Source organism: Sinohyriopsis cumingii, chromosome 11 (assembly GCF_028554795.1).
Source record: "Sinohyriopsis cumingii isolate HCF-2022 chromosome 11, ASM2855479v2, whole genome shotgun sequence".
Lineage (NCBI taxonomy): Eukaryota > Metazoa > Mollusca > Bivalvia > Unionida > Unionidae > Sinohyriopsis > Sinohyriopsis cumingii.
Window position 1 is genome coordinate 99,419,524 of NC_142971.1, and position 19,297 is coordinate 99,438,820.

General features: G+C 33.9%; 1 protein-coding gene across 1 annotated transcript in view; it reads right to left on the reverse strand.

Annotated features, from left to right (window-relative positions):
• The window catches only part of LOC149789100 (proton myo-inositol cotransporter-like), a 173,809-nt gene that overhangs the window by 32,631 nt on the left and 121,881 nt on the right, over positions 1-19,297 (reverse strand). Inside the window, exons 3-6 of the mRNA XM_089975300.1 lie at positions 16,817-17,028; positions 15,311-15,422; positions 11,241-11,404; positions 5,605-5,719 (exon numbers count right to left, since the gene is read on the reverse strand). Coding sequence (XP_089831426.1) covers positions 5,605-5,719; positions 11,241-11,404; positions 15,311-15,422; positions 16,817-17,028 — 603 coding nt within the window. The remainder of the gene's footprint in view (positions 1-5,604; positions 5,720-11,240; positions 11,405-15,310; positions 15,423-16,816; positions 17,029-19,297) is intronic.

A 19,297-nucleotide genomic window follows, 5' to 3' on the forward strand; every position in this document is an offset into this window, starting at 1 on the left:
ATCAAATCCTGAGTAAAATCAAAAGAGAGAAATCAGCCAGATACTTAAGCCATCTTGAAAATTGAAACTATGTGAATAAAATAATTACAAAATTAAATAAAGATGAAAATGAATTATTAATGGTCAATTTGATATTCTAACAAGAGTGAAAGAGTATTCTATTTATCTGTATAATGAGGAGAAAAAGGTAGAAGATACAGACTTAGGGAACCTTATCAAAAACTATCTAATTCCAAGGCTTAAGCAAGACAACCTTTAAGATAAGAAGGCAGAGTTGCCAAAACAGAAGTATTGGACTGTTTAAAAAGTATGAACAATAGTAAAAGCCCAGAATCTGATAGCTTCACAGCTGAATTTGTTAAAGTCTTTTTTTTGGATTGACATTGGGGAATTTGTAGTTTTGAACAATTAATGTTTTGAGACAAGGTATTTATAGACTGCATACCCAAGGAGGATAAACCTAAGCAGTAGCTGAGGAACTGGCATCCAATTTATCTACTTAATGTCATATACAAATTAGCATCAAGATGTATTGCCAACCAACTAGTGAAACTTAATGGAATTAAATATTCAGTTTGAATATGGATGTATGTCCTGACATATATGCTAAAGTTTTTTTAAATAACAAGAAACTCAAAATTACAATGGTTTCAGTTTCGTGTTACTCATAGAAATTTACCAATGAATTCATTTCTGTATAAAATAAAATCATCTGAAACTGATAAATGTACTTCCTATAAAAATGCCCCAGAGACAATACTGCATTTCTTTTGGGACTGTAATGTGATAATCACACTGGAATAAAGTAGCACGCTCGATTCAGAATAAAGTGAATACAGGTACTGTGCCAAGTGCAAGCACTATTATATTGGATGAGACAAGTAGAAAAGGCATACATGAAGAAGAAATATATATTTGTTGTCTTCTAGCCAAATACTACATCTTCATATGTAAAATGAAAGTGGGTTATGCCTAGATTAGATTGGTTTATGTCACAAAGTCTATGTTATCTAGATGCTGTATGCTTGTATTTGTCTATCTAAAGAGAGACTATACTTTACGAATGTGTACATGTGTGTATAATTTTTTCCTACACTTAATTTATGGTCCCTAGATTATGTGAGATTATGAGGTGACCTTGGGATGGCTCACCGGCACAATGGTCAGTCTATTATGGGGACAATAATATAAAAAAAGATTCATCATGTACCAGTTTGACAATTGACTGAAAATCTATTGTACTTGTTATTTTTGAGTCATATTTTGAATTGATGCAGGCTGTCTATATGCTATAGATCTATCCAGGTGAGAGTGATTTGAAATTTTATCAGTAATTTCCAGTGTTGATCAGTTGTTAGTTTCATTTAAACAGTTAATGATCAAATTTAATAATTAATTGGTCCACACCTTGCCAGATATGGGATTATTTCTGGAGCATTGAGTGAGATGATAATTTATTCAATTTCTATTAATATTGTAATGAAATTAAAATGCATTTTGTTTCAGACTTTGAATTCAAGATTCCTGAAACAATGATAACAAACTTTTTAAAAATAATTGATTTAAAAATCATTTTAAGTAAATTCAGAATGAGCTATGCCATGACATAGCAAAACATTTTTTTTTCTTTACTAAATCACAGAAATTTTAAATAATTAATTAGAGACTTTAATTGGTAATCAGACTTCAATTCCCAATTAAATTCAATAATTGGAACAGTTCTAGTTCTGTATATATTTGCATATAGGTCAAGTCAAACTGCAAACAACATTGACTTGGATCTACCATTTCATAATGCACCAGTTGAATTTAATGTTTAAATGAGTAAATATGGTAAGTGTTGGTTCTGTCATCAGTGACCAACCTATAACAAGTGTAAAGTTCCTGCAATAAAAACATATCCCTTGTGACAACACATAAGTACTTAAATAGCTTTTCTGGTTTGCTATCAGCTTGAGAGCAGTTTTAGACATGATTTTGTATGCATTATATTCTTGACATTTTACCAGCTCATTTTATAAAATTATTGCCTTTGCCAATGGAATTGAATTTCAGATATAAGAGGACTGCATTTTGATTATGGTTCTTGAAAGGAAATTAGTATGACCTTTTCATAGCAAGGAAACCACAGTTTATGTCCCACCCAGCAGATCTGCTGGATAATGTTTATGAACACCAGACAGAAAAATCAAAGGCTGCAATTTCTTTGTTGGAACTTTGATTTCAGTGAAAGAAACAGATCAGCATATCATTTAAATACATATTGTAATTAATACACAATTTTCTATAATGAAATACAATACGGAATGATATTGGATAAATTTGCTAGAAAATGGATATATATATATATATATATATATATATATATATATATATATATATATATATATATATATATATATATATATATCTCAAACTAATGCATAGTTCAACATTTCATTTCTTACACTTGAACAAAATCAATAGCTGTGTCTTTGAGGAAGAAACTGAATTCATACAAAATAATGCTAAAGCTGAAAGCATGAACCACAGATTATTCCAAAGAACTATGATAGTTTTACTTCCATTTTCACATATTGTAAAATAAAAACAGGAGGGAGTTTGCAAACTATGATAGAGAAATATGGAGAAAAACAAACAGCCCAAAACTGAAACATGCTCACAGCATTAAAAGCAAGGATCATGAAAAGCCCATGAAAAAGTCTCTGCATTAAGGCAAAAAGTGTAACTATAATGTTTCAAGGACTGCAGCAGCTACTTTCTTTTTACGTGCCTGCTACAATAATGTTATGACATTATACATCGATCCATCTATTACCCTTTTTATTTCTGCATAATAATGTTCAATGTACACAGTCTAATTTTTTTACTGAACTTGGTGGGTGACTTGTAACTGGGATAAGGAAGAGAACTTTCATTTGGGGTTAAAATTGTCAAAAATCATTCTGACTGAAAGAATAAAAATGTTTTCCACACACTTACATAGTTCCATGTCACAGACATCGACTGAAGATTGTGGATGGCTTGCACTTAGAGCAGGAAATAAGCATATTGATTTGGTGATCACAAGGTTAATGGTCGAGAACATTATGACTAAACAAAGAAAATTGGTTTATACATAATAACTTTAGTTCTTCATCACAGACATAGACAGAACTTTGTGAATTGATTGCACTTGGACTAATGGAAGAAGTCTAGTTATTTGGGAATCAAAAGGTAAATGTTCAAGATCCCTGTGGCTGAAAAATGAAATATGGTTTCTGTATAAAAAGCTTAATTCTTCATCATCTACATTTACCCAAGTTTGTAGGTTGCTTACACTTTGAGTAAGAAAGAAGCTTGTTGATTTTTAGGTCAAAGGTCACAGTCAAGAAAGAAAATAATATTTTTAAATAACTTTAGTTCTAGACTATGTAATTTGACAAACATTTTAAAAAGTTTGGTGATTATGGAACCATAAGGTCAAAGGTCAAGGTTATTGTGACTCAAAGAAAATGGGCCTTGCAGAACATTTCCTCCTGAGTAATGTCCTTGACCAAATTTTGTGGATGGCTTGCACTCAGATTAAGAAAAGAAACCTTCAGATTTATGAGTCTTAAGGTCAAAGCTCAAAGTCATGGTAAGTGTCAAAAGAGACAATGATTTCTGCACATTAAATTCACTTATAGGCTGCATATCCTTTGACCAAAAGTCAAAATTTGGTTAAGACTAATTGATCAGTAATCTCCAGAGACAACCATATCAAGGTCACTGAGACTCACTGGCCAATCATCTCAAGAGTCAACCATGCCCTACCAGTGCCAACATAAAGAACTATACAATTTGGAGCAGGTGTGTAAATATATCATTCATAGTACTTATGTTGTAATGTGATACACCTTTCAGATGTCATCCTTTACAATTTTTGCTTTTGCATCATCATGTACTGCAACGAACTGAATCAAGTAGATGCCACTCATTTGCTGTGCTGGTTCATATGAAGACATGATTTATTCGAAGTTTATCCTCATGGGTGTTTTGACTTGGATAACAGGTTCAATCATTGTAGAAGGTCATTTTTGTTTCAGAAGAAAATGTATTACAAATGTCATGTTAACATTTATTCCTATGATTTTCTGAAGTCAGTTCAGATAAATTCTTTAGTTATAGAATCTGAGGCATGATAAATAGATGGCTCTCAGTATACCAAATATTTTCACCTATGGGTATCACGGATTAAGTTCATTGGTAAAAATTAGGGATCTTTTCTGAGTGTAGCAATGATGCATTTTTACAGTTTTTGCTCTACTAGTATCAAAATTTCTTTCGCATCAAAACTTTAAGCTTTATATAGGAATCAGAGTGCCCAAAGGTTATTGAATTAATACTAATTAACAGCTTCCATATGTATCTATTTTAGAATCAGCTAGGCACATACAGTTGAGTACTATTTATTCTGACATAAATTATCTTGATTGTTCAATATATGGCAAAGCAGATCATGATATGGCATTGTCTGTCCATGTGTTTGTCTGATCTTTATTTTATTTCTACACAATGACTCGAGTCCTCTGCCAACTTAAGCATTACACAGCTTTGTAATTAGCTTGCATTAAGAGCACTGAATAAATCTATCAATTTTGGATTCAATATCAACATCAAGGTCAGAGAAACTTAACAAAGGAAAACTGTTTCCACAGAGTAACTTATATCTCAAATACCATGACCAAACATTGCGAATGGCTTGCATTTGAAATAAGAAAGACACCTACTGATTTGGATGTCAAAATATAAAAGGTCATTGTCATAGCAACTGTAAGAAGAAAAATAATTTTTGCACAATATCTTGAGTTTTTGATCACCTACTTTGACCATATATTTTTGGATGGCCTGCATTTTAATTTGGATACAAAAATCAAAGGTCAAAGGTCCCAGGAATTGAAAGAAAGAAAAATTATTTCCACAAAACAACTTAAGTTATGTACCACATGACCACAGGCCTTGACTAAACTTGTAGATGGCTAGCGTTTGAGACAAGGAAGACACATATTGATTCATGGGTCAAAAGGTCAAAGGTTATGGTCAAAGGGACTTTAAGAATGCTGCAAATGGTTCCATCAAACAACTAGAGTACTATTTGATAAACTCTGACCAAACTTTCTTTATGGATTGCATACGAGACAAGTAAGGCATCTGTCAAATTTGGGGTTGATAGGTTGAAATCACTGTCACTGAGACTAAAAGAAGAAAAATGGTTTTTGCTTAGTATTTTAAGTAAATCACACAACACAATATCACAAATCACCCTTTGGAAAACATAAAAATTCAAAACTAACACCTATAAATCTAATATATATCATGATGCAAAAATGTGCAATAATGTCATCAGCCAATGAGCAGCTTCTTTCATTTATTATTGCTAGACAATGTCACTTAGTAACAGTGACCTAGTACATGAGTTAAACAGGTAATACAATTTTTGGTACCTAAGTACCTGGCCAATATAAGATGGTGATATGTATAAAAAGTATAATAATACTATTTACTATATGGCTGGTACATTGCCTACCATGTACTGTGCTATTTGTTTTGTTTACCTTCATGTACTGCAGGTTAATTTGTTACCTGTATGCACCACAAGTGGAGTTGAGGACAGGTAGCTCTGTGAGGGTAATGTGTGGTGTGTTCTGTGAGGACAGATGAAACCCAACAGCCAGCCACCCTAGGCTTACTATGGCTCCTACAAATATACACACATGAAAAGACATTTGGATGATTCCCTTTTGTGACCAAACAAACAAAACTGAATCCATATTCTGCTAGTTTCTTTAAAGTTCTCAGACTCTCTTTTCCACCTGAGATTTTAGATATATTGTATTTCATTCACCTCACGAAAAAAGAGATAACTGAAGTGAAAATTAATGAAATTAACCTTTGTAAAATCTGGAATGTTTGTATTGTCCATTATGGAGAAAATGTTTTCCTCAACTCATTTAAAGAATTTGCAATAATACAAATTAATGAAAAGCCTGAAATATAGACTATAATATATAATCAAAAACATTTAAAAAGAGATTTCAAGTTTGGTGGACTTTTGTAATATTTTAATTCCTAAGTGTCTTTATCACAATAAAAATTAAATTCCATCATGTCAGACTAAGTGAAAAGAGTGATAACATAAAAGCTTTGATTTCAGAAATAATATCTGAGATGTCTAATGAAAACATGATTGGTTACACTGAATAGGAAGAAAGTGTCATGCTAAAAATATCTAGCTTTAGGATTTAGACTGATGTCAATCTAGATGTGGATAGGATACATGAAATGGTAGAGCACCCATTTAGAGTTAAGGAGTTCATGGATTTGAGCCCCAGTCAGACAGTGTATTTTTCCTTGTTACATTGGCACAGCAAGCAGACTCCACATCTGCACCTCCAACCAGCTAAGGAGGTGCAGTTAAGTAGAAGTTTGATGAGACACATGTTATGTATATTAGATTTAATTTATATTTGATTTGATTTAATTGTTTGTTTGTTAGTTTTTTTTTATTTATTCCATTACATGTTATTGTAATGTAATTTTATTTACTGGATTTGACATTGTCCATAAATTTAATTCAGTAGTAAACAACTAATAGTAGAAACTTTGTATCTAGTGCTGACCTAGTTCCTGTCATTGATTCAGAACCAGTAAGAGTTGTGGTAAACAAATGTTTTAAAAAAAAAATTCTTTCCCAGAGTAAGATTCATAAAATGAAATCAAGGCCATACTTGGAGCATGTGACAAATAACATGTAACAATTAGTTTTTTCCAGAGGATTGACCCACATCTGGGCATCTGTTTTGCATTGTAGCTAGATTTATTATTGATGTTTTGAGAAGGAATAGTCATTAGTGCCTTGACACTTGAGAAGTTAAAGTATTTTATGTTGTGACCAGCTTTTGGGCTAATTATTTTTTTTTCTTCAAATTATTTGAATTTCAAGATTTTTTCCCCTGGAAATACTAGTACTCTAAATTAATTCTTGGACAAAGACATTTATCGAAATTTTCACACAGTTCAGAAACTGGAATATTATTTTCTGTGATTCAACAATGAACTGTTGATACATCAGTATGATGCTGACCACAGCATATGTCATCACCTTGAATTTTGGATTTCATCGAGACTCGAACTCAGATTCATTTAGGTCTTTTTAATAATAGCACTTCTATTTTTTAATTCTTGGATTATTTTTGGATTTTATTTGTAAAACTTTAAGTTCTTTTTCTCATTTTTACCTTGTTTTTCTAGGGAAATAAATTATTTCTTAAATTTTACAAAGCTGGTTGTCTTCACTTTTTCTTGGTTATAGATTGTAAGAATCTAAACATGTAACACACTTATACTTGTCTCAAAAAGGCAGGGAGAAAGTATAACAGGTAGGATTGGACACGTCAGCTCAGAGTGGTAGAGTACCTGTCTAAAATTTTGGTAGTCCCAGGTTCAAGCCCTTGTCTAGCCTTGCATTTTACCCAGTTGAAAATTTTTGTAAGTGTAGGACTCATATTTACATAACTGTTTTAATAGAATCTTTGGGATAGGAAACATTTGTATCCAGACTTAAAGTTTATAAAACTTTCTGTCATTGTGATTTTACTTGAAACTTCCATGCTTATATATCATAAAAATATTCATGGTAATTGCATGAAACTGACAGGCAAAAATGTTGATGGTAATTGCATGACATTTACAGCTTAAGGTATTGATGGTAATTGCATGAAATTGACAGTTGAAGGTATGGATCATAACTGCATGAAATTGACAGCTGAAGGTATTGCTCATAATTGCATGAAATTGACAGCTGCAGGTATGGCTCATAATTGCATAAAACTAACAGCTGAACGTATTGATCATAATGGCATGAAACTGACATCTGAAGGTATGGATCATAATGGCATGAAACTGACAGTTGAAGGTATGGATCATAATGGCATGAAACTGACAGCTGAAGGTATGGATCATAACTGCATGAAATTGACAGCTGCAGGTATGGATCATAATTGCATAAAACTAACAGCTGAAGGTATTGATCATAAAGGTATGAAACTAACAGCTGAAGGTATTGATCATAATGGTGTGAAACTGACAGCTGAAGGTATGGATCATAATGGCATGAAACTAACAGCTGAAGGTATGGATCATAATTACACAAAACTAACAGCTGAAGGTATTGATCATAATGGCATGAAACTGACAGCTGAAGGTATGGATCATAATGGCATGAAACTAACAGCTGAAGGTATGGATCATAATTGCATAAAACTAAGAGCTGAAGGTATTGATCATAATGACATGAAACTAACAGCTGAAGGCATTGATCATAATGGCATGAAACTGAAAGCTGAAGGTATGGATCATAATGGCATGAAACTGACAGCTGAAGGTATGGATTATAATGGCATGAAACTGACAGCTGAATGTATTGATCATAATTGCATGAAGTTTTACAGCTCTGATTACATCAACTCTATACATTATTTCTAACAAATTTAAAAGATGATGCCTTCATAAAATTATGATTTCCAGTGATTGAGTTTTGAGTAACAATTTTAATCATTTGCTTGAAATGTTTATGACATTCAGACCATGTAAGAGTTATAATCATTATAAATTGATCTATGTATAATAAATACATTTATAGTGACATTTATAGTGACATTTACAGTGACAAAATATGTCAGTCTCAGTTGCACGCTCTGAATAATTAATTAAATACCAGGAACCAGATTTTCACATGCAAAGGACTCTCTGAATTAGAAACAATTTGCTTTCTAAAGAAGGCTACAAGGTTACTGGGGAGAGAACCAATCAAACTTCTGTATCACATTTCCAAAGAAGTTAGAATACTATACATTGGTTAAAATTATAAAATACAAAAGTATTGATCATAAACCTGTATCAATTATCTCGGCTATTTTTCAGATAGCAGGAGCCTGTTCTTAATTATAATTTTATTTAATAAATTCTTAGAAACTTCTGCAAATCATACTGACTTGAAGTCATACAATTTGAATACATTTCAGAAAAGATAACGAAATTTTTTGCAGCTATAGGTAATTCAGCACACAAAATGTGGCACAAAATGATCAGAAAAAAATAATTATCACTATTAATTTGATCTTAGAACTTTGGATAAATATTTTTGGTCATAAAACATACACACACACACATATATATATATATATATATATATATAAGAAATTCTTAGAAACTTATGCAAATCATATATATATATATATATATATATATATATATATATATATATATATACTTGCATATATCATCATCATCATCATCAGTCTCATGACCTAGTGTGGTCGTTGAGGCACTGTGCTGCTGAACATCTGACCAGTTCCCTCCACTTGTCTTGATCATGTGCCAATGCCTGTGTCTCCGCAAAACTTTTCCTGGTCCATTCTGTGATGTTGTCAGTCCACTTTTTTCTCTGACTACCTCTCCTTCTGCCACCCTGGACGCTGCCCTGCAGGACTGTTGTGGATAGACTGTTGGCTCTAGTGACATGGCCATACCATTTCAGCTTTCTCTTTTTGACAGTGGTGAGGAGGTCCTCATATTGGCCTACTTTGCACCTGATGGTGTTACGCACTTCTTCATTTGTGATGTGGTCCATGTAAGAGATGCCAAGGATGGTTCTGTAGCATCTCATTTCAAGTGACTGGATTCTTCGTTGTAATTCTGCTGTCAGGGTCCATGCCTCACATGAGTACAAAAAGACTGAGATGACTAGAGCTTGCAATAGTCTGATTTTAGTTTTCAGGCAGATATTCTTGTCTCTCCAGATGGGTCTTAGCTTTGACATAACTGCCATTGTTTGTGCTGCTCTTGACAAAATTTCTGCTCTTGATCCCTCTTCAGTGATTATGGAACCAAGATATTTGAACTGGCTCACTGTTTCCAGTTCATGTCCTCTGACTTTAATCCTGGCTGAGATTTGTTTGCCACTATGTGTCATCAGTTTTGTCTTCTCAGCGCTTATCTCCATGTCAAATCTGGAAGATGTTTCATCCAGGTTCTTCACTAAGGTGGCTAGCTCGTCTTCACTGCCTGCCAGCCCATCAATGACATCTGCAGAGTGGAGGTTGGTGATGTTACGCCCTCCAATGCTGACTGTTCCACAGTGGTTTTCCAGGGCTTCGCTCATGATGCGCTCTAAGTAGATGTTGAAAAGCGTGGGTGACAGGAGACAGCCTTGATGCACTCCCACTGTTGTCTGGAACCAGTCCCCCACAGCACCTTGGGCAATTACTGCACTGGTAGCCTTGGCATACAGCTGCTTGATGGTACTGGTTAACTTTTGACCCATGTTATACTTCTTCATTGTGGCCCACAATGCCTCATGCCACTCTCTGTCAAAGGTCTTTTTGAAATCTATGAACACATGATAGATGTCTTGTTGGTGTTGCGAGTACTTTTTGCACAGAACCCTGAGATTGAATATTTGTTCTGTTGTGCTTCTTCCACTCCGGAACCCGGCCTGTTCTTCAGCGATTATTTCTTCTGCTTGTGGTTTCAGTCTGTTCAAGATGATCTGTAGCATTACCTTACTAGCATGGCTGATCAAACTGATAGTTCTGTAATTTTGGCACAGCTGGAGATTGCCTTTCTTGGGAAGTGTTATAATCAGTGACTAGGTCCATTGTGTTGGCCATTCACCTGTCTGCCAGATCTTGTTGCAGATTTTTGTTAGTAGCTCTTTCACTGATTCTCCCCCTTTCTTGATAAGTTCAGCTGGGATGTTGTCTACTCCAGCTGCCTTGCATACAAGTCAAGTCCAAGTACAAACAACATAGACACTTACATAATGCATCAGCAGATCAGGGTCTTTGTTTTTTGTGCTACTGATTGCTCCTAACAAAGTGCAATGACTAGATCTGCCAGTGCAGTGTGTGATGGCAGATCTTGGTGTGTGCAGTTTGCAGATGGACTCAACTATGTATGTAAAGTCCAATTAAAATCTAAACACACACGTAAATAAATCCAAGTCTCCTGGTCTGTCTGGTATGTCTTTATTTGAAAATTTCAACACTGTGAGATGATAGAGATAATGTGAATCATACTTGAAACATTATTTCAAGTTATATATTCAAAAAGGGACAAAGTATATGATTGATTTTATGCAGTGAAGTTTTGTTTAAAAAGGTACATGAGAACTTCAAACTTTTATTTTTCAGAATAAAATCATTGAAAATAAATTTTACCCATTAAGCTTCCCAATGTGAGGGCTCTTCTACCAATCTTTTCTACCAAATATAATCCAAGGATGATGAACAGGAAATAAGCACAGGCTGTAACAGCAGCAAGCCAGATGGCAGCCTCATCTCCTTTCACTCCTGTCATATGAATTATTGTGGCACTGTAATACCTGTAGATAAATTGGTGAATGTTTTATGCTCTTCTTCCACCATCTCTTGAATTGCAATTATATGCATGATTGGTTAAATATACAATACTCCCTCAATATACTGTACCTCAGTATAACACACATCACCATATGACAGTCTGTTGTACAAGGCAAGCATATTGATGAATCCCATTTTATTATTCTGTAATATGCATAAAATACCTCAATATAAATGGGCCCCGAGTGGCCGAGTGGTCTAAAGCACTCTCCGTTATGGATCACTGCCATCTCACCTCTGTCTGCGGTGGTTCGAGTCTAGGATTCATCCAATGTGGGTATGCGAGAAAGCTTGCCAGTAGCTTCTCGTGGGTCGGTGGTTCTTTCCAGGGTTTTCCCGGGTTCTTCCTCCACCATTAATACTGGCCGCCATGTATAGCCTATCATGTGCTGAAAAATGGCGTTAAGCCCCAAAACAACAACAACAACAACAACAACCTTAATATAAGGTATTATCTTGCAAGACAAGCATATTCATTGATCCCATTTTATTATTCAGTGGTGTGCATAAAATATCTCAATATAAGACAGTCTGTTTTACAATGCAAGCATATTGATGAATCCTATTTTATTATTCTGTAATATGTAAAAAATACCTCAATATAAGGTATTCTCTTACAAGGCAAGCATATTCATTGATCCCATTTTATTATTCAGTAATATATATATATATATATATATATATATATATATATATAACACCTCAACATAAGGTATTCTCTTACAAGGCAAGCATATTGATGGATCCCTTTTTATTATTCAGTAGTATGTATAAAATACCTCAGTATGTAAAGTATATTTTCTTTTTTAACATTAATATTGGATATATTTCATTGTGTAATACCAAAAACAAGATATTTTAATAAGTGGTGCAGGCACAAGTTAAAATATATAGTTTTAGGTACCACAAGATGAAATATAAATAGTATAAATGCATGAAAAGAAACTTTTCTTTTTATTATATACCAAACTTGCTCCAAAATAAAAATTTAGAAGATTTAACTCACTCATTGGTACAACACACTCACCCCTAGCCCCCTTTCATGAATTCACCTCACTTTCATAGTCTGGCCCTATAAAAATACATGACTTAAGAAAGCAGTTGGATTAGGTTGACCTAATCCATCACAGCAAATTACATTTATGTCATTTTGTAAACTATATGACCCTATCTTAAAACAATGCAAGTCTGATTCAGCAGTGCATCACAATGAGTTTTTGTCATTGTTGTCAAGGAAGTAATGGGAAATAACATCAGAGAGACATGAACAGCATCTGGTCAAATTTTTTTCTCTAAGTTCAATTTCCATGTCTGACTTGTAAGGCAGTTTTTATTTATTTATTCTAACTAAAAAGGTCCTCTTTTTGGTTGTTGCAGGAACAGCTTTTATAGGCACACACAAGCAAGCATTGCAATGCATTATGATAAATCTAATATTTTCACATGTGAGAATATAAAGGTATATTTTTTGCATGTATAGATATAGGAATGAAAAAAAAATTAAAAAAATTGCCACTAAGTCTCTATATTTCACTCTTAAGTATATATTAAAAGATAGTCTATTTACAAAACAAGCATATTCATGGATCCCATTTTATTATTCATTAGTATGTATAAAATACCTCAACATAAGGTAGTCTCTTTAGAAGGCAAGCATGTTCATTGATTTTGTTTTATAATTCACTAGTGTGTATGTGTGTGTATGATTTGGATTTTTAACATAACTTTTAAAAATTTCAGTCATATCACTATGATGTCTGTAGTGTGGCAGTTTATAGTGATGTCTAGCACTGGGGCATCATGCCACAGACATGAAGCATCATGTCCCACCCAGTCACTTTATCCTGACACCAGGCTGACCAGTCCTAACACTAACCTCTTAATGCTGAGTGCCTAGTGAGGCACCTGTTAGTACTATATTTATAAGTCTTTGGTATGACTCTGTCTGGGTTCGAACCTGCTACCTTCCACATTGAGGCAGACACTCTAACCTCTAGACCATTCAGTAGCATGTACAAAATACCTCAATATAAGGCAGTCTCTTTTCAATGCAAGCATATTGATGGATCCCATTTTATTATTCAGTAGTGTGTATAAAATACCTTAATATAAGGTGACATCACCTAAATGTCAACTTTCAACAGTGTCCTACTGAGAGTGTACTGTACTGTCAAAATATTTTATCTTAGTAGGGGACATACAATGTCTACTTTTCTGTGCTGTACAAATTATTTCCCAGTACAACTGTCATTTACAAAATGATACATACATTCTGGGAGAAATTTAAGATTGAAAATGTATGTAACCAAGTAGGTATAAGTACAGAGAGATAGTATAGTATGTTTACAGACACATATGTTTATATCCTATTTATTTTATTGCAACTAAGACAGAAAGCCAATGGAATATTTACATAATACTGGTAGCATAATCTTGTCAATTCAGAACAGGTCACATGGGACAAGAAATCTTGTTTGGAATGAGCAGATGGAGTTAACAGAGTCATTATAAATACACAACAGAGTCATATATAAACTATAGGGTCATTATAAATACACAACAGTCATTATATATAAACTATAGGGTCATTATATATACACAAAAGAGTTATTATATATAAACTATAGGGTCATTATATATACACAACAGAGACATTATATACACACTATAGGGTCATTATGTATACACAACAGTAATATATATATATATATATATATATATATATATATATATATATATATATATATATATATATATCTATGTGTGTGTCTGTGTATGTATGTATGTATGTATGTATGTATGTATGTATACACAGGATCTTACATGATTGCTCATCTGAGATGATTTTTATCAAAAAAGTTGAATAAATTCTACCATATATACTTGCTTATAAGACAAGACAAACTGCAAACAACAAAGATCCAGATCTGCCATAGCATAATGCACCTGCAGATCAGGGTGTATGTTGTTTGTTGTACTGATTACTCCAAACAAAATGCACTGACCCAGATCTGTCAGCACATTATGCGTTGGCCAATCTGGGTCTTTGCACTTTACAGTTGGTCTTGTCCTTTATGTGAGTAGATACTATATATTTTGAAAACCATGGCAAGCAATAGATTGGAATTATTCAGTTTCACGTTTCAGACTATCCAAAATCTAAGATTGTATTTATTGAATGACAAACTTCGTCAAGAACATTGTTTCTTTTCTCTTATTTAAAACCAAACACTGTGTGAAAATCATTTTGTACATTTGGATGACTTGGACATTATGGCTCTGATTTCCATGAAATCATTTGAAATGTCATAAAGTGATATTATGCATGTTTAATATTTAAATTTATCATGTGATTACTGTATTAGATAGGTTAACATACCCATATAATATTTTTCAATATTGCAACATGTTCAATAAAACCTCATAACATCACCAGTGATATCTATGATGACACCTGTAAGGCAAAGGTGTATTAATCGAGGCACCTGAATACACAGTATTTCAGACTAATATTATAACTCTATATTCAGCACTTTCAGTAAATAAAAATAAGTGACTATCTTTATGGGACAGATACAATCTTACATTTGTGCTCTTTACAAATAAAATTTATGAAACTAATCTAATGATTTAAATCTATTGCACACCAAAACTTTTAAAACGACAAACTATTTGACTTGCTTCATAAATTTAATTTTCGAACTGAGCACAAATATAAAGATCCTCTGTGTATGAAATGAATCTATTAAATCATATTACAATGCCATCATTGGATAATAATTTAATCTGAAAGATTCTGATGTTTATGCAGATTTCACAAGAATGTAGAATTGCCAGAGTTTGGTTTAGACAGGTTTTATTTTACTCACAAGACAGTATTGATGCCCACTACTTGCTGAATTATTTGTAGACCACAGCCAATCAGCAGGGCTCGTCGGACTGCAGGGGTCTGAAGCATCTGTACTATCACTGGTTTATGACCTAAACAATTGGAAACTTTCTTAGAAAGAAGCATGGAGAATATTAAATTTGCAATCATATATCAGAAACCAATTACTGTCTTCAGAGGAAACATCTGTCTCTATTTGAGAAATGTACAGTACAATATTGATTATCCATAAACTAATCATCAGGCCTGAATATTAGTTAGTTCATTGGGTTATAGAGGCTTGCGCACAAATTATCATAAACATTTGAACTTTAGTATGATATTGAGATTTCATTATCAGCCAACCAGAAATGAGCTTTCAAAATAGCATTATCTATGATTAGAGTTTTCATTATCAGCCAATCAAAAATGATTTTTCCAAATGGAATCATATGTGATTTAAGTCAAAACAAAAACTCAAGTGAGGGGTAAATTTTATGTTATTGCACTAATAAAACACGAGATCAGGACAGACCCGACTCAATGCAAACCAGTCAAACTCAAGATCAGGATAGACCACTCAATCCAAACCAATGAAACTCAAGATCAGTATAGACCACTCAATACAAACCAATCAAACTCAAGATCAGGATAGATTACTCAATCCAAACCAATCAAACTCAAGATCATGATAGAACACTCAATACAAACCAATCAAACTCAAGATCAGTATAAACCACTCAATGCAAACCAATAAAACTCAAGATCATGATAGACCACTCAATACAAACCAATCAAACTCAAGATCAGGATAGCCCACTTAATGCAAATTATTCAGACATAAAATCAAGACAGACCACTCAGTACAAACTCAAGATCAGGATAGACCACTCAATGAAAACCAGTCAAACTCAAGATCAGGAAAGACCACTCAGCACAAGCTCAAGATCAGGATAGACCACTCAGCACAAACTCAAGATCAGGATAGACCACTCAGCACAAACTCAAGATCAGGATAGACCCACTCAGCACAAACTCAAGATCAGGAAAGACCACTCAATGCAAACCAGTCAAACTCAAGATCAGGATAGACCACTCAGCACAAACTCAAGATCAGGATAGACCACTCAGCACAAACTCAAGATCAGGATAGACTACTCAATGCAAACCAGTCAAACTCAAGATCAGGATAAGACCACTCTGTACAAACTCAAGATCAGGATAGACAACTCAATTCAAACCAATCAAATTCAAGATCAGTATAGACCACTAAATGCAAACCAATCAAATGCAAAATCAGGATAGACCACTCAATGCAAACTATTCAGGCATAAAATCAGGATAGATCACTCAGTACAAACTCAAGATCATGATAGATCACTCTATACAAACCAATCTGAGCCATCATGAATGCTTAATAAAAGTTGTGAATTTGCCATACAAGTGATGTAAACAAATAAAGTTAAACTATAATCAAACTGAAGTAGATCACATTTAACTTTCTAACCTGAAGTGTGTTCTGCTTGCCCTGCTTCATGACAGCTATTTTTAATGCTTTCAAATTCCTCGTCAATGTCTAGCTGTCCCCTCATGGCCTGGAGAACTCTCCTTGCCTTAACTTCCTGCCCAGATGTTATCAGCCATCGTGGACTCTCCGGCATAAATATGAACCCCACAAACTGGACAAAAGCAGGAATACCAGCCAGGCCCAGCATATATCTTTGATGAAAATGATGCATACAGTAAAACACTGATTACTCGGATGTAGATTGCCGACACCCCATTAACTCCCATGAAATTTAAATTTATAAATTATTTCAAATCAAGAACAATTTTTTGGACAAACTGTACATAAGACTTTAAGGTGACTTAATCAAATTCAAGCATCTCCAGGTTAGTAAAATATGTAGTCAAGTGTCATTTATCAAAGTAAGGAAAATATATACAGTCTAGTGTCACTTATCAAACTTAAGCTATTCCCCATTTAAAATGATGGATTAAACAAATGCGAGACAAAGAGAAATGACTAAATTATCTGCAGTAAATGGTTCCATTTATGGCATTGTAAAAGACAGTGTTTTGAAACTGTGTGGTTACATCTGTACAGTTCTGAGTCCAAATCTGGCTATCAAGACAACATGAAAAATTAATAACCAGTCAGGTATCAGTTTGGAGGTCTACTCACTAATGGAAAATTAATAACCATTCAGGTGTCAGTTTGGAGGTCTACTCACTAATGGAAAATTAATAACCATTCAGGTGTCAGTTTGGAGGTCTACTCACTAATGGAAAATTAATAATCTGTCAGGTGTCATTTTGGAGGTCTACTCACTAATGGAAAATTGATAACCAGTCAGGTGTCAGTTTGGAGGTCTACTCACTAAGTCATACAATAACACAGCTCTTTTAATCTGTATTAAAAAAGTAAAATGACAGACAAACAGAAATTGTATTTTTGCAAAGAAGGGTGTAAATTCCACACTATTACCATTTGTACTCACTTTTAAGTTCAACTCCAGACAGCATAGGCCCTGAAATGTGATCACATAATATGCCTGCAGATCAGGGTCTATTTTGTTTGCTGTACTAATTACATCTAATAAACAGCATAGACCCTGATCTGCTGGCATATTATGTGAGAGTAGATCTGGTCGCTGCAGTTTACAGTTGGATTCAACCTTCTGATTTTAATTTTCTCATAGCCTGCTATTGCGTATCAAATTCAATATTTTTAAATATTGTTACAAATATTTTTGAATATTCTCATTTGCATACATGTTTAAATATGTTCTTGTTGTTGTTATTGTTGTTGTAGGGTTTAATGCCATTTTTCAGCACATGATAGGCTATACATGGCGGCCAGTAATAATGGTGGAGGAAGAATCCAGTTAAACCCCGGAAAAAACCACCAACCCACGATAAGCTAATTGCAATTTTTCTCACATACCCACATTAACTGAATCCGAGACTCGAACCCATGCAGACAGAGGTGAGATGGCAGTGATCCGTAATGGAGGGCACTTTAGACCACTTGGACACTCGGTGCCCCGTTTAAGTGCTAGATGCAAATTTGGTGGCCTTGACCACACTTTTCATAAAATGGTAAAAAGACTATCAATAAAACCAGAAAAACATATGAGACTGAAAATCCTTTTATTTTCTTTCTTTTCTTTCTGAATATATACTTCCATATAAGTCTATTATAACTGCAAAACAATGTAGACCCAGATCTGCCATCACATAATAAATCAGCAGATCTTGGTAAATGCAGTTTGTTAGGAGTAACCTTAAGAACAATCTTCTGACACCTCATGCAAAAGCAGAGCAGGGTCATACAGTAGCACCAATTTTCATGGATTGGTACAGGATCATTCTTTGTCTTTATTGGCACACTATTTCTTCTAAGAGAACCCAAGGAACCCTCCATGTAGATATTCTGAAAGGCAGTTTTCTGACTGGACATTGAAGGGGGGGATTTACTTTTGATCTGGGATGTTGTTTTTTTTCTTCACTTTAAAATAAATATTTTTTTAAGCTATTTGAGAAGTGTAGTTTATTGCCCTGACATGATCAGTCACTTAACAACCAATAGATAATTTTTTAAAAATAAATCACCCACAGTTTGCATGAACTTCCATATTTCTATGAGTATTAGCTAATCATAGAATCATCACTGTGTTTAAGACCATGTATTATTTAGGCTTCAAGTAACTGGATTTTATTTGTTCTATAAAAATATTAAGACTTGCGCACTAGTAGCTGGATACATCCTTCAACCAAACATTGGTAGCAGCATCTCTTACTTGCCCAGGTTATCATCTGGACTGAACCCGAGTGATATGCTAGAATTATTCTTGACTCAAAATTAAATTGTCAAAAAAAACCTGAAAGAACATGTAATTAATCTTGTTGTACATGAATAGAGTGAACAACAGTGGTTCCAGAAATTATTAGAAATATAGTGAGCCTGGAAAAAGGGGACCTATTT